Source organism: Colius striatus, chromosome 1 (assembly GCF_028858725.1).
Source record: "Colius striatus isolate bColStr4 chromosome 1, bColStr4.1.hap1, whole genome shotgun sequence".
NCBI classification, from domain to species: domain Eukaryota; kingdom Metazoa; phylum Chordata; class Aves; order Coliiformes; family Coliidae; genus Colius; species Colius striatus.
In genome coordinates, this window is record NC_084759.1 from 108956820 (window position 1) to 108984766 (window position 27947).

Here is a 27947-nt window from a genome sequence, read left to right on the forward strand (position 1 = left end):
GATGCGGACAGCTTCCCTGAATCCTGACAGCCACAGCACACCACCTCTGCTGGGCTGTGCGTTACAGGACACAGCTCAGAGCCAAAGGGAAAAGAAGCTCCATGAAGAGCTCACTAACAGGAAACAATCTTGACTCCCTAGAAGCCATGTGGTTTCTTATGGGAAAGGTTTGGGCTCAGCCCCAGAAGCCACAGTAATGTCAATCACAGGTTTTCAATCTCAGCAGCCTATGTAGCTTCGTTCCTCCCTCTGCTGAGCTTTGAGGCTACCTGAGCCTTTTGCAGCAGCCTACATCCACTGATGATGAAGCCTGAAAACGATAAAAAGAGACACACCATCAGCTACTTCTCAATTATTGGAAGCTTTGTTTATAATGTCTGGATATTTCCTCTTTTACTAACACCGTCTTTTCCAGATGCACATAAAGTTTCTCTAGTTATCCGTATTTGTGAAGAACTTCAGTGCAGATTGGATGGCCATTCTTCTTTATATGAAAAATTCACCATTATTTGAGAAGTTCAGAAAAACTGCAACTTCTATTTATCACGAAAGAATGAATTGAGAAAAGTCTCCACAAGTACCCCTGCACAAGCAAATAGTAACAATTAGAAAAGCCAGACCGTAGCTCTGAGAGAAACTCAAGATTCAGGAAGTACATTTTCTTTAGCTCAGTCTTATAACCAGCTTAGAGAACCAAACTCTTTCCCAAGCACCCTTCTTCTAACCAATGTTGAATATGTAAAGCAAGGACATCAGACTTACAGCCAAGTGATTTTCCACTCCAGGCACATGGAACACGATGAAAGTAAATTTGTGGGTGTTTGTGCTTGATTTGGCAGAGAAAAAAAATGAGGGAGGGACTGTGTTTGAGGGAAGGTATCAAAGATCAGAGCCAGATGCTCCTGCACAGAGCTCTGGATTTGCAGGAAATTAAGAAGGTAGAGAAGGTGAGACAAAGGCTGTGTTTGAAGTGAGAGTCAAGGGGTTCTGAAGCTTACAACCATCCAGGATGCTTGGGGGGAAGTACAGCACATGCCAAAACCACACCACAGTGGCCTGGGGTGCTTTCATTATACAAAGCTTGGGAGAGCAGAGGCTGTAAATGTAGCTTCAAAAGGAGCTTCATCTTAAAGTCTTAGCTCTCAGGGCCTATTAAACATTTATGCTGACTACCACTCCTACTCTTTGCTTCAGAGAAAGCACCCGAAATAACCTTTGCTATGGAGTGAACTACTACATCTCTACCGGCTGCGTAGGAGACTAGCAGGGAGTTGTGAGAAACAACCAGAAATGGTGTTGGAACAGCGTGCTGATGTCTCCATTCAGTCAGCCAGGAAAGAAGCAGGAAAATCTGGTCTGGAACCTGGGAGAGAAGACAGAAAATTGCGCTAGAAATAATGGGTCTATTAGCCATGTAGAGATGGATAAGACTGAGTGAGGCCAGTGGAGACAAGTATAGATATATAAGAATGTCAGCAATTTTTGCTTTTACCTTACTTAGGATGCACACTTTGAGGAGAGTCTCCAGACCAGTCTCCAGTTTTGGATCTACGACTACTAAAGCTGTGAGAGAGACTATAGAGGAAAAGGAAGAAAGCATACTCTATGCAGAAATCAAAAGGGAGACAAAGGGACTCTAGGAGGAGATGGAAAGGATTAATTCCTTTGATTTGCTTACAAATTCTTTGGCTTTGCAAGAGGAGTTTAGGAAGGAGACAGAGAGAAGTAGTCAAGGTTTTCAGGTTTTCACTCTGGGAGGCTGTTATAATATGCACAACATTAACTTATTCCCTCATAGTTCACTCATGCAATCACTCAGTTACTCGGTTGGAGCAACAGCTGGAGAGTTGTGTTGATAGACTAGTAGCTTCCAAGTGGGTATTCAGAAAGTCCCTCCCAGTCATTTATTTCAATGGACACACACATAATCTTGCAGTCTTTATCTGCAAGTAGGAGCCCCTGCCCTTCAGTCTAGAGTAGATGCCAGTATTCACTTGTGGCCTTGCACAGACTGAGTGAACACTTAGTGCCCAGAGTTTATCAGCTCTTGTTGATTCATCAGGACTGCAAGTCTCCAGAATTTATCAGTCTTTGGGAAACCTTCACGCTCCTTCTCAGCACATGCTTTTCCTCTTTTGCCTGTTTTCTGGTCATTATTGCTCCATTCAAACCTACAGATACCTACAGGACCAATTCAGTTCCACACGAAAGAGGCTTTTATGACAGGCTAAGCTGGGGGCTTGTACAGCTAATCACTCAGTGTTCATTCTATAGGTAGAAACTTAATGTAAATGTGTCTCCTTGCTATAAACAAGCAGACACAGAATGTCCTCCTGGAATCAAAAACCATCAAGTTGTATCTGGGCTAGGAAAGATGGAAGCTTAATGTTGACATTTGAACATACAGACCCCATGAAGAGGGGACATGTCTTCCTATACTCAATCAAACACATAAATCCTAGAACAGGAGCGGAGCTGGGAAGTTATTTGGAGAGACTATCCCAGATGCAAACTCAGACCTTCTTTGAACGGTTGATGTTTTTGCAGCACAGTTGCCATAATACTGTAGCCCCCAGCCCCGCGACTTCGTTTACAAATTATAAAAGCGGCCTTCGGCCACCACGAGCATACCCTGTGGGGCCCCTGAGAGGGTCTCCCCACATACAGCCCGTGCGTGGGGACGGATCACACCACCACGGAGCCACCTCAGGAACTACATCTCCCATCAAGCGCTGCCGCCGTCCTTGTGTGGGGCTGGCTGTGGCGGCCGCCATGTTTGGTCGGGGCATCAGCTCTCGGCGGCAGCGGGTCGCGCATGCGCACGGCTGTGTTGGCGGCGGCGGCAATGGGGCGGGCGGCGTTGGCCTTGTGGGCTCTGGTGGTGGCGGCCACGCAGTGGTGGCTAGAACCCGCTGTGGCGGGCGGTCCGGCAGGTGAGCGGCTCCTTTCGTCGCCCGGGGGTGGGGGTATTGCGGGAGATGGGGAACGTGGACGCGCCCCGCGGCCGGTGGGGATGGTTGGTGGCGCGGGTGGGAGCCCGCGCATCCTGTGGTGAGGGCACCGAGGGAGTTTCGCCGTCTCCTCCTCCCGGGCAGCCCTCCTCCGGCACCCTGTGACAGCGTCCGGATGAAAGGGAAACCAGGAGGAGTCTCCGGCTTCTCCCGGCTTCCTTTTCATCCTGGGGACCGTCACTGAGTACCTGACCCGCCACCCCTTCCCTAGCTCCCTCAGCAGGGTGGCTCCCGCTAGTCCTTCTGGTAGTTCTAAGGGGTTAATTCCTTTGACATTTTCTTCCCGTATGTGTTTAGATACCAAATGGAAGACAATATCTGACCAAATTAAGAAAGCTGTGGAAGCCTATAAGCCATGTGTAAAGGAGAATTGCAGCTGCCACCAAAGGTGAGAGACAGGTTACCATTTGACTGTGCAGTCCTCTGGCTACAAAAAGGAACGCTTTTGCCAGCATTTATGATAGGGAATTGGTTAGAGAATGTTTGGGCTCTAAGGTATCATAAGTGTCGTGGTTCAAGCCAAGCCAGCAATGAAGCCCCCAGCAGCCACTCACTCCCCCTCCCCACACCTGCCATAGGATGGGGAGTTGGAAAAGAAGCTCAAAACTCATGGGTTAAGGTAAAAACTATATCTATAGAGAGAGAGAGAGTATATATATACACTATATATATATACAGTATAATAACTAAATTAAAATATAGTGACAGTAAGAACAATAAAATATAATAGTAGTTATTAAGAGAAAACCGACAAAAAAGACAAGTGCTGCCCAATGCAGTTGGCTCCCCATCTACTGACTGATGCCCCAACAGCAATCTGCCCCTTCTGGCCAGCTACCCCCAGTTTCTGTACTGGGCATGACCTCCTATGGAATGGAATAGCCCTGTGGCTAGTTCAGCTCAGCTGTCCTGGACATCTTCCCTCACAGCTTCTTGTGCACACACTGGCCTCCTAGCCCGCTCACTGGCAGGGCAGGATGAGAAGTGGGAATGGCCTTGATGCTGTCCAAGCACTGCTGAGCAATAACCAAAACATCCCTGTGTTACCAACATTGTCTTCAGCATAAACCCAACGCATAGCCCTGTAGCAGCTACTAGGAAGAAAATTAACTCTATCCCAGCCAAAGCCAGGACAAGTTTGGTTTTGTTTTTTTTTTTGTTTCTCCTTGCAGTGCTTTCAAGCAGAAGGTTATTAAGGGCATTGGGTGAAAACAGAACGACTTCCATAGTTCTAATAAAAGGTGTGCTAACTGCAAACTGATTACACTCCTTGTTGTCCTCTGCAATTGAACATATGCTATGTCAGCAGCTCATATAGGATCATGTGACTTTTGTCTTAACAATCCATTTGTGTTTTCTCTTTCAGTGCAGTGTTGTGGTAATGAGTCGTTTTTCAAATATTCTAAATGTTCTAAAAGCTAGATGAAGAAACATTCTAAGTATTTATTTTTATTTTAGAATGTAAATATTCTAAATAGCTAGATGAAGAAAGATAGTTACAGAACACAGATTCGTTTGGTGTGATAGTGTGCTGTACTTTTTCAGGAGCTTAGTTCACTGCTTGTGAGAGCTGAAGTGATTCAACTACCTGACTTTCACATGAGAAAAGCATGACCCAAGAGGACTTCATTCAGGAAGACACAAGTTCTGTTTATCTTTTGTTATAACTGTGAGGCATTACACTTGATGCCAGCTCTCTGGCCTGATGTATTGGCCTAATGGTCCTGGCAGTGAATTTAATGCAGAGAGATAGAGGCCTGTATGTGATAAAATACCACTATAGGCAGTTGTAGGCTGATCTGCCCTGTAGACATGGACCAAACCAAACTTCCTTTCTGTCCACCCTGATAGAGTACAGCTGCAGCATGGTGAATGTTACAGGTACATAGGACATCACTTCCATATAAATAGGGATTGTAGGACTAGAGGTTTTTATACCTTTGAGCAGCATTTTTATTTAAAGGAGAAGAGGGAATTCACTGAAGAGTCAACGTATTCTTCTTCCTTTAGAATTAGGATTCCAAGCACAGATGCCCAACTTTAAGACTCCTGTTTAAAAGTACCAGATGTGCTCACTCATTCTAGGGATAAGATTGAGTGCTATATTGGCTTTTAATACCAGATGAGTCATACTTTGTGACTATTTGTACACTCTAAAGTTTTTGATCTTTGTTACCCTTGAAATATTGATGAGGAAAAGCCTCTTCTAGTTTAGCCCTCCAGTCTTCTTCCTAAGTTTCAATTCAAATACAGCCTAAAGACATCTCCTAATCTTTAAACATACACTCCATCATCTCCTGCCCGCCTTTGGGTAAAACACCTTCCCAAGTGGTTACAACCTCCAAATCTGCTTCAAAACATGAGAGTCGATAGTTACGTGAAGTTACAGTTGCTGTAGTCCTCGAAACCAAGTTTTCACTAAAGTAGTGGTTCATTTAAGGGCTGTTGGGGAGTGCTGTTGTAGTGACAGCCATTCCAAAAGACTCCAGGAAGATAATATAGTATGTATCCTGTGTGGTACTTAAGAAACTTGGTCCATTTTGTTAGCTGATTTGGGGGTATGTAAATACGCAGTAGAACGTGGAAAACGCTAGTGCCTCTCCCCATATAACAGATTCCAGTTACATGTAGTAACTGTGACTCAGTGGCTAAGGACTGAAGGTTCAGACTTGTTTGTTGCAACCTTCCAGTTGTCGCTTAGGTTACAATGATGTGAATGTGCCATAAAACTGCAACTTACTTTCTGTTCTCAAGCTCATTGTATTTGCATCTCTGCCAGACTGCTTATCCGTGGTCAGCTCATCTGCACATTCTTTATATAGTTACACTGTTTTCTACCTGATTACAAAATAGCAGAATCCTGGAGGCTGGAGGGAACCCCTTGAGATCATCAAGTCCAACCCCTCTGCTCAAACAAGGTTGCCAGGACTGTGTCCAGTGAGGTTTTTAATATCTCAGGAGACAGAAACTCCACAACCTTTCTGGGCAACCTGCACCAGTGTTTGACCAACCTCACAGTGCGATCACCCAGCCTTAAACTAAGGTGTCGACATTGTGACTACCAAAAAGAGGGGAGGATGTCTCCATAGTTGTTACAATCTGACATTGTTTGTTAAATGCTCCAAGCAGTTAAATCTGAGGACTTCTAGACTAAATTTATAAAACCTGTGTTTATGTTTTCCTACTGCTTCATTCCTGGAGCTCACTGATGATGTGCAGATGTCACAGAACATGTGCTACATAGGCCTGTCCTTCTGGGCTTTCACTGCACTCAGCATTATTGGGTGATGCTGTTCCTTGCAGCTAGACACTTTCTTTCTTTTTTAGTGCATAAATAATGTGACATTGTGTGAGAACTTTGGTCTTGGTGTGGCATATCCTTCATGGCAGGCCAGAGCACAAGTTTTTCAACTCAAAGGTTAAGTGAGCTGAAGGCTTTTACCCATAAACTGCTAGTATATGTAAAGTCCTTTCTTGGAGAGTAACTGGTGCTGTCTGTGTTGATTTAGCCTCAGAGTCCTATGCTGGGCTTTCTAATTGGGCAAACAGCACATAGATAGCCCAAGAGTGAAGCATGGAGCTTTGAGTCTCTGAGTAATGGCTCTTCCAAGTGGCTTGCCCCTGTAGTTGAGCTCTTGGAAGCTACATGGAGTTGTTTTAGCTAGACGTCTTCTCTGTATACTGCACTCTTTAATGCACAGTATCCTTCCTATTGTAAGTGGTAATGACTGTTTTCTTTTAGTGTCTGGAAGCAGGACCTGGCTCCTTTTCGAGGTGGCATTTCCAAGGAGACAATATCAGATGTGGTGAGCCGGAAGCTTGGGACACACTACCAGATCATTAAGAACAAATTGTATCGTGAGCAGGACTGCTTGTTCCCTGCAAGGTAAGAGCAGCACAGAAGATCTCCTGTGCCTCAACTGGGGAGATAAGCACTTCCAACTCTAACAAAAGTTGTTCAGCGCAATGGTATTTCAGAGGTCTGCATTCCTTATCAGAGCAGCAGCCCGGAGAATGATGTACAAAGCTTAAATAGCAAGAGGCAAGTGTCATGGTTGCATTTCTGTTTACAAAGGGTTGATTGGTTGGTTGTGGGATCCCAGAGAAAGCTGTAGATCATACCAGATTTAACAGGATGGTTTACTTCACTGGTGTCTGTACTGCAGTGGTGCTTAGAGGCTGCTGTGCGCAGTTCCCAGCCTGCATTGTGGTATGGCTCAGGCTCACTGTCTCTTCTCCCCCAGGGAGAGAGTAAGGCTTGCAGGAGCCTGCCTTTTCCATATAGCTCTTCGTTACATGTCGTTTCTCTACAGATGCAGTGGAGTAGAGCACTTCCTTTTGGGGATCATCAAGCGCCTCCCTGACATGGAAATGGTGATCAATGTACGAGACTACCCCCAGGTGCCCAAGTGGATGAAACCCATTATCCCGGTCTTCTCCTTCAGTAAGGTACACAGGCCTTTCAAAGCTGAGCCTTTCTGAAACATACATGTCCTCCTTTCTCTCGGGAGCGTATTTTTGTGGATGGTTCCCCCCAGATAATCTGTGTGTCAAAATTGCTTGTTCCTTTTTTTCACTTTGTTTCCTTTCACTTCCAGTTTTCTGATAGACAGATTTGCAAATGTATTCCATAGAACATTTTTTTCCCTCATTAGCTCCTCTTCTGGGTCGAAAAATGTACCTCTGCCACAGTGGAGTGATGCACAGCTGGCTGAGATACGTGCCTGCATTGCTGTCACTTGCTACAGTGCCTCAGTTAAAATTGTAGCTGTAGCTTATCAGCGCTGTTAAGGATCATCAGTCAGCTGTCACACAGTTAATCTCATTTAATATTAATATTTTAGTCCTCTTTTTTCATACCACAGGTAAGTGTTTCTTATCTTCTTTTCTGTATTATTGCTGTTTCCTGTGAACCCTTTTCCTCTGTCTTCCCTTTTCCGTCTCCAAACATGCACACACATGCAGAGGTGTACACACAGAGACGTTCATTCTCTGAATCTGTGTTCCCAGACTGCAGAGTCCTCATAAATGTTTTCCGGCCTCTCATTGTTAAACCTGTCAGCAGCATGATGTCTCATCTTTTCCAACAAAATAACCTTACTTAAGCTTCAGCTAATCTTGCTTTGACTTAGTGTACACCTAGCATGTCTGAGTCCTGCACCCTTGCTGTCTAACCCTAATTGTGATCCTGTCCTTGGCTGAAGCCCAACAGACAGTAAGATGCACAAAGCAATAAACCGTTTCCTCCTGCTAGTTCAGGCCCTATATTTTGTTTCTGATAACTTATAGCATCTTACTCTGAACCCCAGTCTTCAACTTGTGCAGTCTGAACTAGAGTATGATCCATCACTATTGCCTCATCCCCAGTCATCTTAAAACTGTCTCCAGAATTTCAGTAGATCATGGTGAGCACTGTCATTCGAGAACCACGTTTACTGCTGGATGTAGTCATAAAGCCTAGCTGCCTTGACCCTTGCACAGCTGTAACTGTAGCCAGGAGACACTTGACTGTTGCAGAGCAAGTTGCAGGAGTTTATAATCTTTGCAGCAGTATTCATCATCCAGCCCTTGGGTGCCTTGCAGGACTCTGCAAGTTCTCTGGTCACCGTTATCCAATGTCTGAGCTTTAACCTCAGCCCTCTCCTTAGCTGACTCCTGGTGACCCGGGCACAGCTCACATTTAACCAAACAGCATTCAGAAGGCACTAGGGTGCTGGTCCAGGGTGCTTTCTAAGGCTGAAAGCATAAGGGATTGGAGGATTGTCCTCTTTTGTATCTCAGAAGGCTGACCCTGGGGGGATGGTGGAGCTGTTGTGGTTTGTTATCAATGCCTGTTAATAGTAAGACTGAGAAGGACTAGAGTGTGGAAGCACACACTCATTTCAGATGGAAAGGACCTCAGGAGATCATCTGGCTGAGCATCTTGCTCAGAGCAGAAACAACTAGACTGGGATGTTCCAGGATGCGTACTGCCAAGATCCAAGAATCCCTGAGGATAAGGCGTCCACAGACAGTGTTTGACCTCCCTCAGAATCAAAACATGTTTCTCAATATCTAATTGAAATTTCCCTTCTTGTAATCAAAGCCTGTTGCCTCATATTCTGTCTCTGTGCTTCTGAAATGAGGCTGACTCCGTCCCCTCTGAAATTTCCCATGAGGTAGTAGGACAGAGCATTTAGAGTCCCCCAAGCCTCCTGTTTCTGCACATAAACAAACTCATTCCTTGGTCCCTGTTTGTATGTTACATGCACTAACCCTCTACCTTGGACTCCCTCCAGTGTCTCTAGGTGACAGACAGATGGGTAATTGTATAGGAAGTTTATCACTAGTGCAAGGAAATGGCCTGTAGTCTGATTCCACAAAAGGGTTTATTCTTAAGGCTTAAGTGCTGGTCTTCCCTCTGATTATATGGGGATTTAAGGATCCAAATAGGATTGAGGAATTGAAATTCTTACACAACATGGATATTTGCTACAGTCAATTGTTAAAATGATGTCTAGGAAGGCTGGAATGAACTGAAGTGTTAGAAATCTCAATGAAGTGTCTATAAGGGCCTCCATCTCTGAGGAGGTAATGATGCCTCTTAATTTCCCATCAGTAGAAAACATTTGTAGCTCCATATAGACACAAGTCTTTAGAAAGGTGAGTGGAGCCCGGATCTTCTGTTTACTCATTGGCTTTTTCACGGACATCTTTTGTTATTTTCTAACGTGGAAGTGCCATGGTGTTGTACAGCAAGATGCAGCCTTTCTAAAATCACTGAAACATTTCAATATTGGATTGTCTTCATGTAAACCACAGCAACACCATGGTGATCACAAAGCTCTCATGGCTGCTTTTATGGAAGAGTAACAGAGAAATCCAACAGAACTCTCAGAAGGGACTTTAATTAGTGTCAGCCAGTAAACTGAAGGTAGCTATTACGCTTTGTCTTATGTTACTGTCTGGATTTTTTTTAAGACATCTGAATACAATGACATCATGTATCCTGCCTGGACATTTTGGGAAGGAGGACCAGCTGTTTGGCCAATTTACCCAACAGGTTTAGGACGCTGGGACCTCATGAGAGAGGACCTCAGAAGGTATGTTTTGGAAATGGTTATGTGTGTGGGGATGTTTAGTGGAAGACAAACTCCCAGTAAAAGCCATTGAGACAAATGTTGCAGTATAAGACCATAGGTCTGTTGACCCGTGATGTGTCCTACTGCTGCTCATTGACTACGGACAGCCGAACTGCTATATGAGAATTCTCTGTGGAAACCCTGGATGATATAACTAGAAGTTATAATTAACTTCTCTATTTCCAACATTTTAGTAAGGAATGCAGAGGACAAAGTATACATGTTCTTTATGCTGTCAGGGACAGATTACTATCATTTTCAGTGGGAAAGGGTTTGTCAATAAAGTAGCAGTTATCTTTTGCCTGCAGAACTCTCCCTTGACACATAGAAATATTTTCCTTTGTTTCTAACTACTTCTCTAGGAGCTATGGGGTTTTTTTCACTGCAGGGATGGTCTAGAATGTTTGTATAAGCTTCTGGAAGGGTAAAGGAAAGCTTTCTTTAGATCTGCTTTTACTTGAGTAGCATTATACAACAGAGAAACCTGGAGTCATTCCCAAGAATCAAGAGTTGTTACTGGGCTGAAAGACGATATTTCTGACTGGGAATCTTTCTTTTTGGTAGGATCTTTGACTATTAGCAGAATCAAGGATAGTGACAAAGTGTGCAACAGTGAGTGAACACAAACATAACAAGAAGAAATACCTTGGTCTCAGTCACTTGACATCAGAGTGCAAGGCTGATTGCTTCCCTTGATTCTGAAGATCTATTGGACTACTCGTAGCTGAAGCGTAACATAATATAATACATTGAAGGTTCAAAGCATTTGCTTATCCTTGCTTTCTCAGTAAACCCCACTTGTGTCACTGAGTTATAAGCAAATGCAAAGCTTGGCCTGTGTATATCCAGTTGGGGATCAGGACCTACATGTCAAGTCAGATGCAACAGAAAAGTAGAAGAAAGGGTTTGCCAGAGGGAGGGAGGTGACTGCACTGACAGATCCAAAACGTGAACAGCTATTTTGAAGGGCTTATTTAGATTTAAGATTAAAATTATTTGGGAAAACAATGAACTGCTGTGTTTTAAATGCAAAACACCAGGCGAGGGATTTTGTTTGTTGTCAGTTGGGTTTTTTTTTTTTCATGGAAAATGACAGTGGTTAGAAACTTTCTAGTCATTTTGCAATATCCATATTCAGTGAGGTATAGAAAAATAAAGCAACAATACAAAAAAGTGCTTTCAAATTTCAGGTAAATTGTCATACCATTAAAGGTTTGTGGAAGGGATTGTCTGTAATTTATTGTTTTGACTGAAAGGTGTTCTGGAAAGTAGCCTGTATCATGTTGCCTGAAACACAATACTCACAGGAAAACCTTTTTTTTTTATTGGACTTGGCTGCGAGTTTTTTCTGCTATAATGAAGAAAGTGATTTCCATCAAAAATGAAGAATAACAAAAAACGATCATGCTGTGAAAACTGATGAGAGTGCTGTTTCATGGTTATGTTAAATCATTTATTGCCATGTATAAACAATATTTTCAGATCTGCAGAGAAATGGCCATGGGTGAAAAAAATCTCTAAAGGATATTTCCGAGGATCCAGGTGAGCACATCTTCCTGTAACGGGAGATTCTACCATGCCGTGACAGCTGTCTTTATGCATCTGTGTTTCCAAGACCTAAACAAGTGTAACCCAGAATGTATTGTTTGAAGGTAAGCAGCATGAGACATTTGGTGCAGCAGCATTGCACCATTAGTGATTCTCTGGTAGAGCTGCTGTTTGCAAGCAGTTTGTTACCACAAGCCTAATATTGAAACAGAAGTTGTGATGGATTTGCTGCTTTACTTCTTAATGAGTGAAACTGTCACACTGGGAACCAGTTTGTTTTGTTCTGTGGAGAGAACTGCAGGTGCATGATACAAGTGTAAAGATTTGATATTGATGTGCCTCCTTCTTGCCAATGGGAATGCTTTATTCACTGTGCAAGCACTCAACACTGAATCAAAAGTATTCTTGCTTTAAGTTACCTGAGTAATGGAGGATAAGAGAGATTATTTTTGCCCTCCAGTGAAAAAATCTTAAACCCAATACTTTGTTCCTCCCCCATCCCCAATAGGGAAGGATTTGGTATCTTACTGGGTAGGCTCAGGAGACAGAGAGGGTTGAGTCTCAGGGATGTTATAACCTTGTTTTTCAGTAGTGTTTTAAGTTACTGTCAGAGGAGTCAACACTGAAGATGCTTCTCATCTGTTGACTCTCTCTGAGTTAGAAGAGAGTTAAAGTGCTTGACACCATCAGGATAAAGCCTGAAGGAAACAAACGTCTCAGCTGAATTGTCATGGGAATTGTTTAAACAATACTATTAAATAATTAGTATGTGAAATAAAGGAATATGGCCTAAAATAATTTCAGTACACATAACTCATTCTCTTCTGCTCATATACCCATGGACAGAAATACACTGTGTGGTAGGCACTTGATGTATTTGGGGTATGTAGGGAGGTCAACCTCATAAAGAGGCTGAGTCTTGAGTCCTGTAGTTCATTAGCTGTGTTGGTTCATGTAAATTGGCAATTACTGACAGCACTTTGTTTTTCAGAACGAGCCCTGAGAGAGATCCCCTCATTCTGCTGTCCCGAGAAAGCCCCGAACTTGTTGATGCCGAGTACACTAAGAACCAGGCTTGGAAATCTGAAAAGGTGTGTGAGTGTTTTGTGAAGGCCAGAAGGTAGTGTTACAAGATGGCTTTGATGACTGAGAAGCATCTTGTTGGAGAGTTGTGGGTGGTCCTCTAGAGCGGGGGAGGCCTTGATGGCTGCACCTTTCTGACGGATGGAAGGGAGGAGTCTCTAAAGCCTGGTGGGCCAGACATTTTACTTCTATCTACACTTTTTCTTCAAGGAAACAAGCACACAAAAGAAAATTAATCTATGCCAGTCCCAATTACAACAAAATTAGCCAATTCTTTGCCTTCTAGACCCTAGCTGCCTGTGTGATGTCGTCAGTCTTAAACCTTTTTCTGTTGTCTCCATTTCTTGGTCTTGATGTTGGTAACTTTCTGAGTATTGTTGCTGTTACTTTTTAATTCCTTTCTTAATCTGCAGTCCAGCTCTCTCCAGATAGTCTTGGCTAATTGGGTTACACTTGGCTTCACACAGTCCATTGTCCCAAGCTGTTTTCCATTCTGTGGCTGCCAACTAGACATTATCATTTAATATGTTTGTGCTGGCATTTGCTTACAGGCAAACAGTGTGTAATTTACTGATTTTTTTTTTTCTTGTTTGAAGGGCTGGGGATTTTTTGTAATACTTCTAAAAGCCCCCCAGAGAAGGTTTTCTTAGAAGTGGGAATGGAGAGTTTTAAGACTTCAGATTTGTTTCTATCTGAGAAGGAAAACAAATATGTGAAATCATCATATGAAGCTTACTGGGTCTTTAAAATTTTCTTTGTTTTAAGGACACCTTAGGGAAGCCCCCTGCAAAGGAAATTCCACTGGTTGATCACTGCAAATACAAGTAAGAATTTTGATTAGTAAAGCTGTTCAAGGACTGTGGGTTATTTCTTTCCTTGCATGGTGTAAGGTCTCGTTTTATTTTAAAGTCTAATTCTAGCAACCGGCTCCAGGCAGATAAGAAGGCTTATGAACAGACATAAGCTCCTAAATTTTCAACTGCATTAGCATGGCCTCTTTCAGTGTCAACTTTCCCCAGACAGGTCAGGAGAAATAAAGTACCTTGAGCAAAGTAAAGGTCTTAGATCACTAATAAATATACAGAGCAATTAAGTGAAATCAAAAAGGCTATCAATTTTCTTTATATTCTTTTACCAAACTATATGTTCAAGATTGTTTTTTCAATGCTACAGTGATACCATTACTGTCTTCAAAGACATGAAGAACTAAGGTGTCATGTCTTCTTCGTATGTACACCGGGGCAAGCCTTGGCACTGGATGTATTTAAGAAATGAGAGAACCTGAAATATGATTGAGCAGATACAGTATTCATTCACACTTTATGTGTTGTTTGGAAGAATGTGGTTTTTATTTACAAAGTTTGGGCTTTTTTAAAAAAAAAACTACTCTAGGGAGGGCGTTTAGTGTAATATTATTGTGGGTTTCTGTGTAAAAACCATAAACTCTTAGTATGTGAGCACTTGAATGTCTGACGTTTTGCTTTTGCTTTAAAATTACCTCATTAAGGTTCTGCCAGATAGAATCTGCTGATAGAAAAATTCAGTCATTTGGCTGGATCTGTGTTTTTGTGCAAATGTGATTGACTTGTCTCATTTTATATTTCACTAGACTCTTGCCCAGATTTCTCCCTTCTGTTACACATAGACTTCCCAACTCTGATGCCTCCTAAGCCCCTCATGTGGTTCAGGCTGAGTTGTTCTCACGTGCTTTTGTCATAGGCCAGGGTCTGGTAGGGTCAGTGTGAACTTCCTGCTGCTTTCTCCAGTGTAGGTGCTTTAGGAGGCTGAGAGCTGCACTCACTCATTGGCTTGGCTGAGGTCATGGATGGTCGGAGCTGTGTCTGGAATCAGAGTGAGGCATTCCCTTGCTTCTAGACCCCTGTTCTTGTTAACACCTCTACATCCATTTGTGCAACTCCTAATACAATGAGCTCCTTATCCCTGCCTGAGCTCCTAGGTAATACAAAGAATACAAAATAATTTCAAATTCAATCCTTGTCACTTGCTACTGTTGAACTAAGTTTAGCTGTAATTCCCATCTCACTCAATATATATATAATATATAATCCCCATCTCACCCCAAATAGCTTCATTAAAGGAAGAACTCCCTTCCCCCAGCGCAAAATGTTTGACTTCAAAGATCAGTTAGATGTACTGAGGGGTTTTACCCACAGGAAAAACAGCTCTCCTTATAATTGGAGAAGTGTGGGTTTAAAAAAGAAAGCAAGTAAGCAAACAAACATCCCTCTGAGACACAGTTTGCTAAGAGAAATCCGCCCCCAGTCAAGCCCACTTTACTAACTTGGCAGAAAATAGTGAAAACAAAATTGTGGATTCTTTGTTATCTGGAAAGTCCATCTGTTGTGCGCTAGCCTGTTCAGCCTCCTAGGGTTGCATTCCCAAGTTAACATGAAACAATTAGATTCAGATTAAAGCAGATTACCAGAGGAAAAAATACCCCCAAACTCAGCTAAGATAGATGTGGCAAAGCAGAACAATGAATAGAAAAGCTCACTGCAAGACAAGAGAGAATTAGGGAAAAAGCTTCTTGTCTCTGAAGTGTAGAGTCACAGGATCAGCATCCACATCTGACTTCCCATGTCTTCTTGCCAGTTGCTGCGAGGCCTCCATTAGTTTGTTCCAGGCGGGTCACTTTAACAGAGGTAAAGCCTCATGCCTTGATTTTCTCCTTCAGTTTTGATACCCAACAAAAACTCACCCAGCCCACAGAAGCACGTAATCGCTGAGGTTGGAAAAGACCTTTCAGATCATCGAGTCCAACCGTTAACCCCACTTTGCCATGTCCACCACTAACCTATGTCCCTGAGTGCCACAGTAACATACACTTCATTGAAATACCCCCAAGGATGGTGACTCCACTACTTCCCCAGGCAGCCTGTTCCAATGCTTGGCAGCCCTTTCGGTGATTTTTTTCCTAATGTCCAATCTAACATCCTCTGGTCCAACCTGATGCTGTTTCCTCTTGTCCCATCACATATTACTTGGGAGAATAGAGCAACCCCCACCTCGCTACAGCCTCCTTTCAGGTAGTTGTAGAGACCAATAAGGTCTCCCCTCAGCCTCCTTTTCTCCAGGCTAATCAACCCCAGTGCCCTCAGGTGCTCCTCACAGGACTTGTGCTCTAGATCTGTTGCCAGCTTTAGTCCCCTTCTTTGGACACACTCCAGCACCTGCACCTCAGCGTCCCTCTTCCTTAATTTCAACTCATCTTTCCTGTGATGAGCTTCAAACAAATGTCTTCCCTTTGATTTTTCAACTGGTGTGTAGCAAAGTATGAGGGAGACCCTCCCATCCCGGCTGTGACCTGTGAGGGAAGGCTGACTGCTTCTTGGAGCCCAATTTCTTAGTGCATTTCCTCACAAAACACCAAGTGTAAGCAGGTCCTTCTCTTTGCTTTTCCTTTTAAAGGTATCTGTTTAATTTCCGAGGAGTGGCTGCCAGTTTCCGGTTGAAACACCTTTTCTTGTGTGGTTCGCTCGTCTTTCACGTTGGAGAAGAGTGGTTGGAATTCTTCTACCCACAGCTGAAGCCTTGGGTCCATTACATCCCAGTCCGATCAGACCTCTCTAATGTCAGGTGCGAGAGCCCAGGCATGCTCAGCAGAGCTTTGTGTGTCACAGGAAAACTCTGCTGTGTTTGGGAAGGCAGTTTGGTTTTTGTTACGCTGGCAAGTGTCTCCACTCTCAGGCAGAAGCTCTCCAAAATCACATTCTTTTCTCATTGTGCCTGCCCCCAAAGAATGCTATGCTCACATATGTCACTTGGAGAATACCGTTTTGCTGGGATATGTAGGTCTGTTGCCCTCACTGAAATTGGCAGGCACTTGGCACTTAAATTTGCAAATGGACCCTGAAGCACAGACAAGGGGGAAGGGGAACTTTGAACATTTTTGGCCCAGCAATAGCTGCCAGATTTCAGCATGCTGTCCAGAACTGATGTGGAACAAAGAAGAAGGGCAGGTTTCTTCTGTGCTCTGAAATGAGGAGCACCAGTCCCTTCCTTTGTTATAGATCCTTAATCTGATCCTCCGCGATACTTTAGCTAAGGAACAGGGTTCTCCATTGAGCTAGTTGTTTCAGAAAAATTCTTTGGTCTTCATTTTAGGGAGCTGTTGCAGTTTGTGAAGGAAAATGATGCCATAGCACAAGAAATTTCAGAGAGGTAAGTTGTGTGTCCTTCTGGCTATCAGGCACTCTTCTGGCATAGCTTTTTCTTAAGTGTTTTTTGGAGGGGTTACCTATTAGAGACAACCTGTGGTATTGACAGGGTGCAGTATGACTGATCTTCTGCAGGGCTGCAAAACATGTAACAGGCAGAGGGAAGCGGAGAACAAGATTATGGTTCAGATGTGACCCGTGTCAGGAATCCCACTGAAAGCTATCCAAAGCCGGGAGCTTTCGTCTCATTTATAAGGGCAGTTAAGCCCTGGGAGCTGTGTCTGTGTTGTGAGCGTTGTGTATCCAGGCTGGCAGCGCCTGGCCTCTGAAGCAGCAGGCTTCAGTGCCTCTCTCGCACTGTCTGATAGGTGAAATCTGATAGTTATTATCCCAGATAACAAATACCATCTTGAGGATAACGAAAGCACTGCAACTGTCAGAGCTCTGAGCCTGAGTGAAAATTGTGCGATGAAAATAGACAGTACAGAGCAGCGTGTGTTGTTCCTCGTTTGAAATACAGAGGAGTGAAAGTTGATATAAAACAAACCCAGAGACTTGTAGGAACTGGAAATTGGTTCTGACTGCGCCTTGTGTGTCTCTAGGGGACGCCAATTCATCACTGAGCACTTGCAGATGGAGGATGTCTCTTGCTACTGGGAGCATCTGCTGTCTGAATATTCCCAAGCCTTGACTTACAAAGTGAAGAGGAGGAAGAGCTACAGCGAGATCACTTCAGAGTGGCTGAAAACAGAACTGTAGACACGTCTCTGTTTTTCTCTTCAGCTCAAGCTGATCTCCGTGGAAATGTGAAGATCAGTGTGTCTTCTTTCTTGTTCTCTGAGACTTTGTATCTATGCTAGGACTACAAAGAACAGCAGCAGCCTGACTTTCAAACTGCTCATGGGACCTGGTTATACTGTTGCTGTAAGGATGTTGAGTCACACATCAGATTATGGCTATTTAATGGGGTAGGGTTAGTTGTGCCTGGAAGAGTTAGTGTTTGGGACTTAGTTACTGCCTGTCTCAAAATGACTCTAAATCACATCCAGTTGTAGAATCATAGAATCACAGAATCATAGAACGGTAGGACTGGAAAGGACCTCCAGAGATCATCTAGTCCAACCCCTTGCTAAAGCAGGTTAACCCAGTTCAGGTCACACAGGAACACGTCCAGGTGGGTTTTGAAAACCAGAGAAGGAGACTCCATACCCTCCCTGGGCAGCCTGTGGCAGGGCATCCTTACAGTAGTTTTTCCTTGTGTTTAAGTGGAACGTTTTGTGTTCCAGCTTATGTCCATTACCCCTAGTCTTGTCGCTAGAGATAACAGGAAAAAGTTCCACCCCGTCCTCCTGATATACATCTTTTAAGTACTTTTAAGTGTTTTTGAGGTCCCCTGTTAGTCTCCCCTTCTCCAGGCTGAATAACCTCAGGTCCCGCAGCCTTTCCTCATGAGAGGAAACGAAAAGCCCTTCTGTTAATTTTACTGGACTTTTTACTAAGTCCTCTGTGCTCCCAGGCAAGGTGCACAGGCTGTTGAGACCATTGGGAGACACTCAGCTGCGAGATCCATATACCTTTTTTGGCAAACGGTCAATATTTCCTCACCTGTGTGATAGCACTCGGGATATTAGGTGTTGTCTAACAGAAGGTGGTACTGGGATTTAGGGTAGCCTTTTTAGATAGCTTACAGCTATGTCTGTGTCAGGTTTTAGGGATTGTTGGTAAGGCTTTTCTGTGCCATTGAAAAGACAAATGATCCTTGCACAGTTGAACTACCTACCTCATAGGGGAGAGGCAAAGACGGTTCCTCCTTCCGAAGGTGAGCTCCCGCAAAACTGAGCCCATTAACAGGCTCTGGCTGCTCAGCTGGCTAGGCATCCTTAACCCAGAGAGAATATCCACAGAGGTGGAGTCAGCTCTCCTTTTCCTCAGATGTTCACAGATTCCCTGCCCTGATCCTCTTTGGTAATCTTTCTAGGGTTGTTTTGGAGGGGTTTTCTTGAGGCTGGTAAGAGCTCACTTCAGTATTTGCTTTTCTTTCTTACCACTGTTATACTGCTTTGCCCATCTTTCAGCCTGGCTGAGGGAACGCCTTCAGGCAGAGTGGCAGGTAGCCCCTACAATGGTGTTTTGAGTTGAGTCACAGGCTGCTTATGCTCACCCTGTGTATGTCTGCTATAGGCTGCTTGGCCTAGAGTGAGGGACATTTATATAATGCACTGTGGCCCTTGAGCTGAGAGCTCTGTAGGAATCAGCATCTTCTCTGGCATCCAGACAGGTGCATGGAAGAGGGTGAGCAGCAGTATGGGGTCCTGGGAGAGCTGTCAGATTCCTGGAGGGCCATTGCCTCCCAGGGGAGCACCCTTGATGAAAAAGCAGCTTAGGAAGCACAACAACCAACAGCTCACGGTCTCCTCTGCAGTCAGTTTGGATCAGAGAAGAATGCTACAAGGAGCAATAACACTAAGTGCTCATGAGGCCTCACAGCATGGCCAGACCCCTGGTGCAGGGGTGCAACTGTCACATGCTGGCAGCTGGAGCAGCTTGCCAGTGATGTGCCTGGGTTATCCTGGCTGCCAAGGACACAAACTGGGGTGTTGGAGTAGCCTGGTTTGTGAGGAGAGGAACTGTGCCGGGGGGGAGGCACCTATTTTGTATTGTTAGTCAGGGGAGTAGCCTTTTTTTTGGTAGTGGGGCAGCACCCTGGGAAACTGAAACAGCTCTGTATAATGTTTATAAACAGTTTTTCATTAAGTGCTTTTGGAATAAAACGAATGAAAACGAAGTTTTGTTGGATGTGTCGCTCCTTTGTCAGAATTACTGTCAAAGATCAGGATGGCTCCCAGCTGATCCCAGCCAAGCGCATCCTCCAGTTTTGCCTCAGGAATACTCAGGGTCGCTACTGCCCGGCTCAAGTGCCGACGGCTGGAAACTTCCTCCGGCCCATGGCCGCTGTCCCCGGGGGACTCTTCAGGCCCATCCCGTTTGTTCTCGCGTCGCTGCAGCCGCCCCGTGCCGCTGCTCCTCGCGGCGAGGCCCAGCTCCCGGCCCGGGCCCGCAGGGAAGCCGCCGCGCCGCTCGCGCGTGCATGGCCTGCGCGGTGCCCCGCCGGCGGGGCAGGGGGCGCTGCCGCTCGCGGGCCGCGCTGGTGCCGACAGCGGCGGGAGGGCCATGGCGGCCGAGCCCGGTGCTCCGGCGCGGTTCGGCCGCCCCGCACCGCCGCCGCAGACAGGCTGGGAGCGGCTCAGCGAGCTCTGGCAGCGCGAGTGAGAGCCGGGCCCGGGGCCGGGGGTAGCAGGGCAGAGCAGAGCGGGCGGCTGCCGGGGCCGGCGCTGCCCGAGGGGTCACCGAGAGGCCAGAGCCCAGCCTTTGCCCTTTTCCTTGCAGCGAGCGGCAACAGTTGCCCGAGGAAACGCTGAACATCTTCAAGTCGGCGTTCACCGCGGGTGTCTTCGGCTGGATGTACGGCGGGCTGCCGGCCTTCTACCAGGCCCGCAAGGCCTTCATCGAGAGGAGCCACGGGGAGCTCTTCCAGAACCGCGCCGATGCGGTGGTACGAGCCCCGCGGCCCGGCCCCGGCCCGGCCGGGCCGAGCCGACCGCACTCGCGAGCCGGGAGCGCCAATAAGCAGGGGGTTACACGGGGGCGGGGGGCCGGGGCGGACATCGGCCGCCGCTCCGGGGGCCAGAGCCTCCCCCGCGCAAGGGTCCAGGGTGCAGGTGAGGTGAGGGCACCGGTCGCGGAAGGAGTTTCCACCGGGGCCTGCGGTCTGTGGCGGCACAGGGGCTGGTGGCGGATCGGAGGGCCTCGTGTCTGTAAGGCTTAAGTGGCTGCTTAACAGACGTGCCTTGAAAGGCTTTTTGGCTTTTAAGTTTTATGTTGGCAAGAGACGTCATGCACCTCGTGGTGCATTCACACAGCTTCTGTCCTCTTGCTTGTGTGAGTCGTTTTGAGACCAGTTTAAATTCTTTTAGCTTGTTGCTACACCTCACAGCAAAGTACATTTGTGACATTTTATTAGACATAGCAAAGGTTTGCTCTTCAATTAAAGTGTTGGTTACATGGATTATTAGGAAAAAACCCTCAAACCATAAAGGACCTGCCTAATTTCACATGGTTCTCTATTGAGATTTGGCCCTGATGTAGCAGCCTGCAAAATGTTGTCTCTTGGCTTCACTCAGCTCTTACGGTGACACTCTTGTGTCTGCACCCCAGCTAAGCACTCACACCACAGATACTGCAAGAGAGAATTTATTTTTCTTCATGGTATTAAGTGGAGTATGTTTGATTTTTATGAAGCTTGTGTTTTATTTAGTCTAGAGAAAACGAGACTAAGGGGAGGTATCATTAATAAGTATATAAATGGTGGATCTCAAGAGGTTGGAACGTCCCTTTTTTCTATTGTGTCTATTGAAAGGACAAGGAGTAATGGGATGAAGCTGGAACACGAAAAATTCCATTTAAACATAAGAAAAAACTACTTTACTGTGAGGGTGAGGGAGCAGTGGAAAAGGTTGCCCAGGGAGGGTGTAGAGTCTCCTTCCTTGGAGGTCTTCAAGATCTGCCTGGACACGTTCCTGTGCAACCTTATTTAGGTGGACCTGCTTCAGCAGGGGGGTTGGACTAGATGATATCTAGGGGTCCCATCCATCCCCTACCATTCCATGATTCTGTGGTTCTATGATCACATTTTTTTCAAAGCCACTTACTGCCAAACTTTTAAGTACCAGTGCTGAACTGTGGAGCTTGGTGGTCTCTTAGCATTTGAAGTAGGTGGTTGTTACTTGCATGTTACTGTTATGATTTATTAGTGGTAATTATTTATCAATGCTTGGAAACTCATAATAATTGAGAACTAGCTTCTAGTTATCTTGCCTTTCTTCTCTGTTACTGTCTGTCTCGTGCTGTCCGCAGAGAGCTCTCCCCGTCCCCTGCACTGGGATTAGAAAGGCCAGTTGACGTTACAAACTGGAATTACTTCTTAGTTGCCTTGTTGTCGAGTAGGGTAAATATGGAGCTGCTTTTTCCCCTGGAGATGGCCGACTTTATCCCTGAAGCTCAGTGTTATTCCCAAGTCTCAGGCCAGGTTTTAAACACCTGAGAAGGCGTTGGGGTGGTGAGTGAGGGGGAGCAGGGCTGGAATCTGTGACCTGTCTCCTCTCTCTCCCCTTAGCAATCTGCCCATCGTGCTGGTCTCAGGAGTTTCCTCCGCTACGGCTGGCGCTGGAGCTGGAGAGTGACGGCTTTTGTGACAATATTCAAGTAAGTGTTTTGCAATGGTGGTGGGACAAGAGCTGGCTTGTGCCTAAGGACTAGTGGCAAGGAGCCCTTGGTGCCAGTAGCTCCTTGAGAGACTACTGGGGATCGATTGAAGCTCCGAGTCTGATTGATAAGGCATGAACTTGAGAAGGATTGTGCCTTTTATAATTAGCCTGAAATTTAAATCTTCTGATGAAACAACATTAAAGCAAAAAAACCTAAACAAAAAGTTACCCACACTGTGATTCACTTGAATACTGTTCATCCCTGTACTTCTTCCTGCTTTTGCTTTGTCTCTGCGTTTTTGTCTGGGTGTCACAGTGTGTTGGCTGTTTCTGGAAGTGCAATTTTTTGCCTTTTTGTTACTGACGTTTGGATAGAGTTACTCACAGTTCTTTGTTCCTGTCCTCAAATGCTTGCAGATGATTGTCTTGTTAATAAGCAGTCATTGAACATCAGACCTGCCAGGTGTACGTACCTCTGTAGACCCCCATGTTTATCCTTACGCACAACAACCAAGGCAGAGATAGCGTTCCCCTTCTCTGATTTTCTCCCTCAGAGGTATCTGTGCATTTCTAACAGTATAACATCAAACTAAGCACATACTCTTCTGAATAAAGCCCCACTAAACTAGGAATGCCTCCTTCCCTGACATTTGACTTGGTAAACTCATGTGCAGCCCTAAACCTGCCTTGGCTATATCTGCAGGTATGTTTTGTTTAAATTCCCCTCTGCTTTCAAGATACCAGCAGTATCGAGTGGCATTGTTCTATATTTCCACCTCCCTAAGTTTCTTGTTCCTTTCTGAATTTCTTCCCCACTCTCTCTTCGTTTCCTTTCAGTTTAGTATCTGTTTTTACATGTTAGTGTACCGTTTGCTTTCTCTTCTGGAGCTTTTGATTTCTTCGGGTTTCCCTGGGCTTTACGTGTAACCTCGTTGGCCTCCACAAGGTGTCTCTCCCGCAGTCAGATTCTCGCCCTTTCTCACCGCCCCTTTCTCCAGGGCTCGGAAAGAGATCTTGTCTGCTCAGCCTTAAGTGTTTATCTGTCAAATCCGAGTTGAAGGTTTCTCCCTGCCGTTGTGCAGGTTTTGAGTTTGGCAGTTTAAAGCCAGATGGTTTGGTGTTGCATTGTGCAAAGGTCAGGGTGATGTTACAACACTGGGAAGGAGAGGGAGATGGTTGTTGACTTGTAGGGGTTACTCAGAAGGCTTGCTAAAGCACTGGGCAGGCTGTGGCTGCTGAATTGAGAAGAGAGTGTTTTGGGGGATCTAACTGATGCTTTTGGAGGAGATGGTGTAGCTACAGTTGTGGGAAATCATGTGCCGCGACAGTAGATGACCCTGTCATTTCTGTCATGAGCATGACTTAACTTCAGTGGCAGGGACTGTCTGTCAGGCAAGATCTTACTGGCATAGGATTCTGTTTCTGGGGGTAAAGATCCTGTGTTGGGACTGACTGACTGACAGGACCTTTCCACAGCTCTGTTTCTTTCATCCTTGAATATATGATGGAAAAAAAAAAGACCTGTGATTAAAAAAGGAAAGACTGTCCCAGATCCAGGCCAGCAACTCCGGTGTTGCCCAGCCTCTGGCTGTGTAGCTGCCTGCAGTAAAGTTGCAGAAATCCATTAAAGCACTTGGGATTGGTGTGGGTGTTCTCCAGACCGGTGGGTATCCCAGGCAGGTAGAGGTGACCTAAGGGTTGGCTTAATGAAGCCCAGCTTTATTTCAGACTGTGTTTTGCTCCCCGTCTTTTTCCATGTGCGACTGCTGATGACTTCTGTGCCTTGTCTTTGCAGCTCAGTGAGCACCGGTCTGTCTGCGTACCGCAATAAAACCACCATCGGCAACTTTGTGTCGGCGGGAGGTAAGGCTGCTGTAACCTCCTGTGCTTTTCTCTTTAGGAGCAAGGGTCGTAAGTGGAACAGCAAATCCATATCTCTTGGGGTCAAGCAGATCTCCAGCTTCTGTGCTCCTGGATTTTGTTTCCTCTTCTTCTGGCTGTCGCTGTGGCTTTGCCCTGTCATTTTACTACCCCATGCCTCCATTTGTAATGGAGAGATATTGATGCACCTCTGAAACCATGGGGGACTTTTGTGGTTATAAGTTCATCTTCAAAATACTTGCTGGAGTTTTTTAGGGGGTGAAAAACGCTTGTGTAGGTTCAAAGGCAACACTTGGTGCATAACCTGTTCTCACAACGACCTATTTAGCAGGGGAAGTATTTGTTACTTTTGCTCTTTAGAGAGCAGTTCAGTCCGCTGTTCGTAAGCTACTCTCATGCCAGCTTTTGCCTGTCTGCTTTTGGCAGCAGGGCTCCGGGTAAGTGATCTGCTGGTTCCTCTCCCTTACAGTTGGACACATCTTTTACTAATCTTTGCTGCCTTACATGGCAGCTGCTATTAATAGCTGTTGTTGAACAGAGAAAAAAAAAAAACAGAAGCAGGGGGAGGGATTGTGCTCCAGCCTGGAGAGAGCTCGGTTTTACTTTCATAGATACTTGTTAGTATTTCTTGGGGAGTTTTTTGAAGCAGAAGGAACTTTGTGCAATGTGTTGGTATGGAGACCATGGTGACTGTATGGTGAGGGTCTCTCCCACTGGCCACAGCAGCCAGTTTCTACTCTGCTAAAAGTACATGCATGGAGAGCAGAAACGCAGCAAAGCAGCTCCTTCCATCTGTAAGTGATGGATGGTGGGGGACTGGTTGTGGTTTCAATGGGTTTGTGGTTTTGTTTATTTTAGCCTTCACAGGAGCCCTTTTCAGAATGCACTTGGGCCTGCAGGGACTGGCAGGCGGCTTCCTGTTCGGAGCAGTGTTTGGGTGAGTTGCGACTGTTGCCCATGAGTGATCCAGACACAGCCCCTCTTCAAGGGCTATGTGGTGGCCACACAAACCAAGCCTTGAATCAGATGTGGGGTGACAGGAGCTTCCCTTCCTCTCTTCCCTTGAGGGATTTTCTGTATCCCTCTTGAGACTTCACAGTGATGACTTTCCTTCCAACCTTTAAACTTTTTTTCCTTCTTTTTTTCTTGATTTCTGTTTTATTGCTTCCTCAGTGATAAGAACTCAGTGTTCTCAATAGATTATCTTCCTTGTTGCTATTTGCCTATTAGAGGAGACACTAACTACTGTTGAATAGGAAATCACGAGGGTGGGTTACGGACATGTGTCCTGTCTCCCTTCCTCAGAGCGTTCACTGATGAGGCCAGTGGTTGTGCACAGAACTGTTAGACATCTCTGTTTTAAGGGACCGTGTTGTCTGTGAGTAAAGGCAGGAACATTAGGACACAACTCCTGGACTCTCTGCTCAACTTCATCAGCAACTGCTCCTGTAGCAACTCAGAATCCAGACAGCCCACAAGGGGTGTTGGTGTCATGATGATGCCTTTTGAAGAAGGGAGCACCCTGGGAACTGCCATTCCAGCTCCCAGATTAGGAATCTCTGTAAAAATTGGTTTTATCATAGAATCACAGAACCACAGAATGGTGAGAGTTGGGAAGGATCTCTAGAGATGATCTAGTCCAACCTCCTGCTCAAGCAGGTCTACCTAGATCAAGTCACTCAAGAACGTGTCCAAGTGGGTTTGGAAAACCTCAAGAGAAGGAGACTATCCTCACAAGGAGATTTGGGGATCCTGTCAGGACAAGAGAATGAGCTTTGTGTGTGCTACTTAGCACTGTCAGGATGGTGTCTGCTGTGGGCGTGCCTGGAAGCAGCCTAAAGTGCTTTACCAGTGAGAACTCAAAATACCTCTAGAGCTGGTCAGAAGTTAAGCAGAGGTGTGACTAAATAATGAGTCAGGTGATCCACAAGGGCTGTTTGGGCACCTTAAATCCTTCCACCCTTTTGCCCTGTGGCTGTCTGTCAGTGGGTAAATCCAAAATACATTGTGGAAGGGGCTGCAGTGGGTCACAGCTGAAGACAGGCTGTGTGTGGTGGCTGAGAGTGGGGCAGGAGTACCTCAGCCTGTGCCGTGGGTGTTGGGGAACATGGTGCTCTGCCAGCCTGGTGTCTGGCCCCAACTTGCCCCTCGGGTCCAGTGCCTGTCAGTTATTACTACTGAGTGTCTCCCAAGTGACTTGTGGCTTTTCTGCTTCCTCCTCTAGGATCCCTGCAGGAGGCCTCTTAATTGCAATGCAGAAGCTTACTGGGGAGACCTTGCAGGAGAGGAGAAACCGTGAGCGCAGGGAGCTGTACGAACAGAAGGTGGCAGAGTGGTAAGGAGCAGCTCTGCCGGTTTCAGTCCCTCACTCCAAGCATGTCTGGCTCTGGGTGGTTCACACATTTAAAGAATCCATCACACACACGAGGTTTTCTAAAGCTTGGTGATTCTACTCATGGTTTTTGGCATGTTTCACATCCCAGCCTGGGGAGCGCTGGTTCAGCCTTTCCAGCCTTAGCTGGTGCCGCTTAGATTGTGACACGGAATTTTGTTCAGAATTCATGTCCTGCCCCAGCCCAGTCACTCTGCATCAGCTTTTCATTTTCACAGTGCCCAAGAGGCACTCAGGATGAGCACAGGAGCATTTCTTTCTCAAAATGGTGAGACCAGAACTCTGGCTTTTCCTTCATTGCTGCCTTCTTTCCATCCCCATTAAAGAGGAATGAAGGAGGATGGCTGGAGGCTTTGGGGAGAAAAGACTGTGGCACTGGTCGCCTGACTTGCTAAAACTCATAGTGCCAGTTCTAGAAGAGACTTTTCAAGAGCTGAGGCTCTGTGGTGATGCCTTTGTCAGGAGGATACGGGCATAAAATGACTTTGCACCCTCTCTTCTCTCTATAGGCAATCCAGGCTCAGTGTGACTGAAGTCTTAGGCCAAACGGAAAGCAGTGGCCGGGGAGGCCCGGAGATGGAGAGGACAGGAGAATCTCAGAGCTACTGAGCCTTCCCCAGGTCTCTGTTTCAAGCAGCTACAAAATATTTTGATTGTGCTGGTAGAAGTGTTTGGTCAAGAGGTCATGGAAGTTTTCTGTGAATGCAGTTACGTCCTGTGCATTTGTGAAAGAGCATTTTGCTGGAAACATTCTTCATGGATGCATATCACTGCTCAAGAGCTTGGAAGGGCCAGACCTGTTCCACCTGAGAAGGTGAAAATGCAGACTCTGCAGACTAGGAACTCTCATCTAGGTTTGGAAGGGGGTGGGGCCAGCCCCAGAGCCTTGTCTAAAACCCATTTCACTGCTGAAAATGTCCAAACCACTAGCGATGTAGGAATACTCAAGGAGCCTATGAGAAGGTTGGATGTTAAAGGTACCCTGGTTCCAAAAGCTGACTGTGCTCTGGTGAAAGCTTCTCTTCAGACATCGCCTGGAGAACTTGCTGTGGGAGCACAGCACAGGCAGCACCAGAGCAAGGGGTTCTCCTCCTCCTGTCTGGGGTTTTATCAGGCTTTTTGCAGAAAAAACCCACGCTGGATTCCTATGGTACTTGGGGTATTTTGCAGTCAATGTTGAGGAAGGGTGGAGGAGCCAGGAATGTTAGGGAAATACCTTGAAAAAGACGTGTTTTGCGTTCCTTAACAGAACTGTGGCCAAGGGGGCTGCAGAAAGAATGACTCGTTTCTTGGAGGGGGGAAGAATCTGCACCGTGGACAATTTTGACAACAATAAAAGGCCTCTAATTTCATTTGAAGGTTGGAAATCAGGGGAGTACCTTTGGGGGAAATGTGGTTCAAGACAGTCAATAAAGCCATCTAAGCAGTGGTGACTGTGTCCATAAGCTCTTTATGTTAGTACAGTAGGT

General features: G+C 45.7%; 2 protein-coding genes across 2 annotated transcripts; both read left to right on the forward strand.

Moving 5' to 3' along the window:
* The first annotated feature begins 2830 nt into the window (after positions 1-2830).
* On the forward strand, positions 2831-19726 carry POGLUT1 (protein O-glucosyltransferase 1). Its single transcript, XM_061988676.1, has 11 exons — positions 2831-2933; positions 3309-3399; positions 6754-6897; positions 7325-7460; positions 9972-10093; positions 11615-11674; positions 12672-12771; positions 13529-13587; positions 16193-16360; positions 16889-16945; positions 17544-19726. The coding sequence occupies exons 1-11, from the start codon at positions 2846-2848 to the stop codon at positions 17698-17700; spliced, it is 1182 nt and encodes a 393-aa protein (XP_061844660.1). The 5' UTR covers positions 2831-2845; the 3' UTR covers positions 17701-19726.
* Positions 19727-20094: 368 nt separating this feature from the next.
* On the forward strand, positions 20095-27907 carry TIMMDC1 (translocase of inner mitochondrial membrane domain containing 1). The gene is made up of 7 exons (XM_062002824.1): positions 20095-20207; positions 20329-20494; positions 22115-22203; positions 24001-24068; positions 24945-25023; positions 26311-26421; positions 26988-27907. Exons 1-7 carry the CDS (start codon positions 20113-20115, stop codon positions 27085-27087), a joined length of 708 nt encoding a protein of 235 aa, XP_061858808.1. The 5' UTR covers positions 20095-20112; the 3' UTR covers positions 27088-27907.
* Positions 27908-27947: the final 40 nt, after the last annotated feature.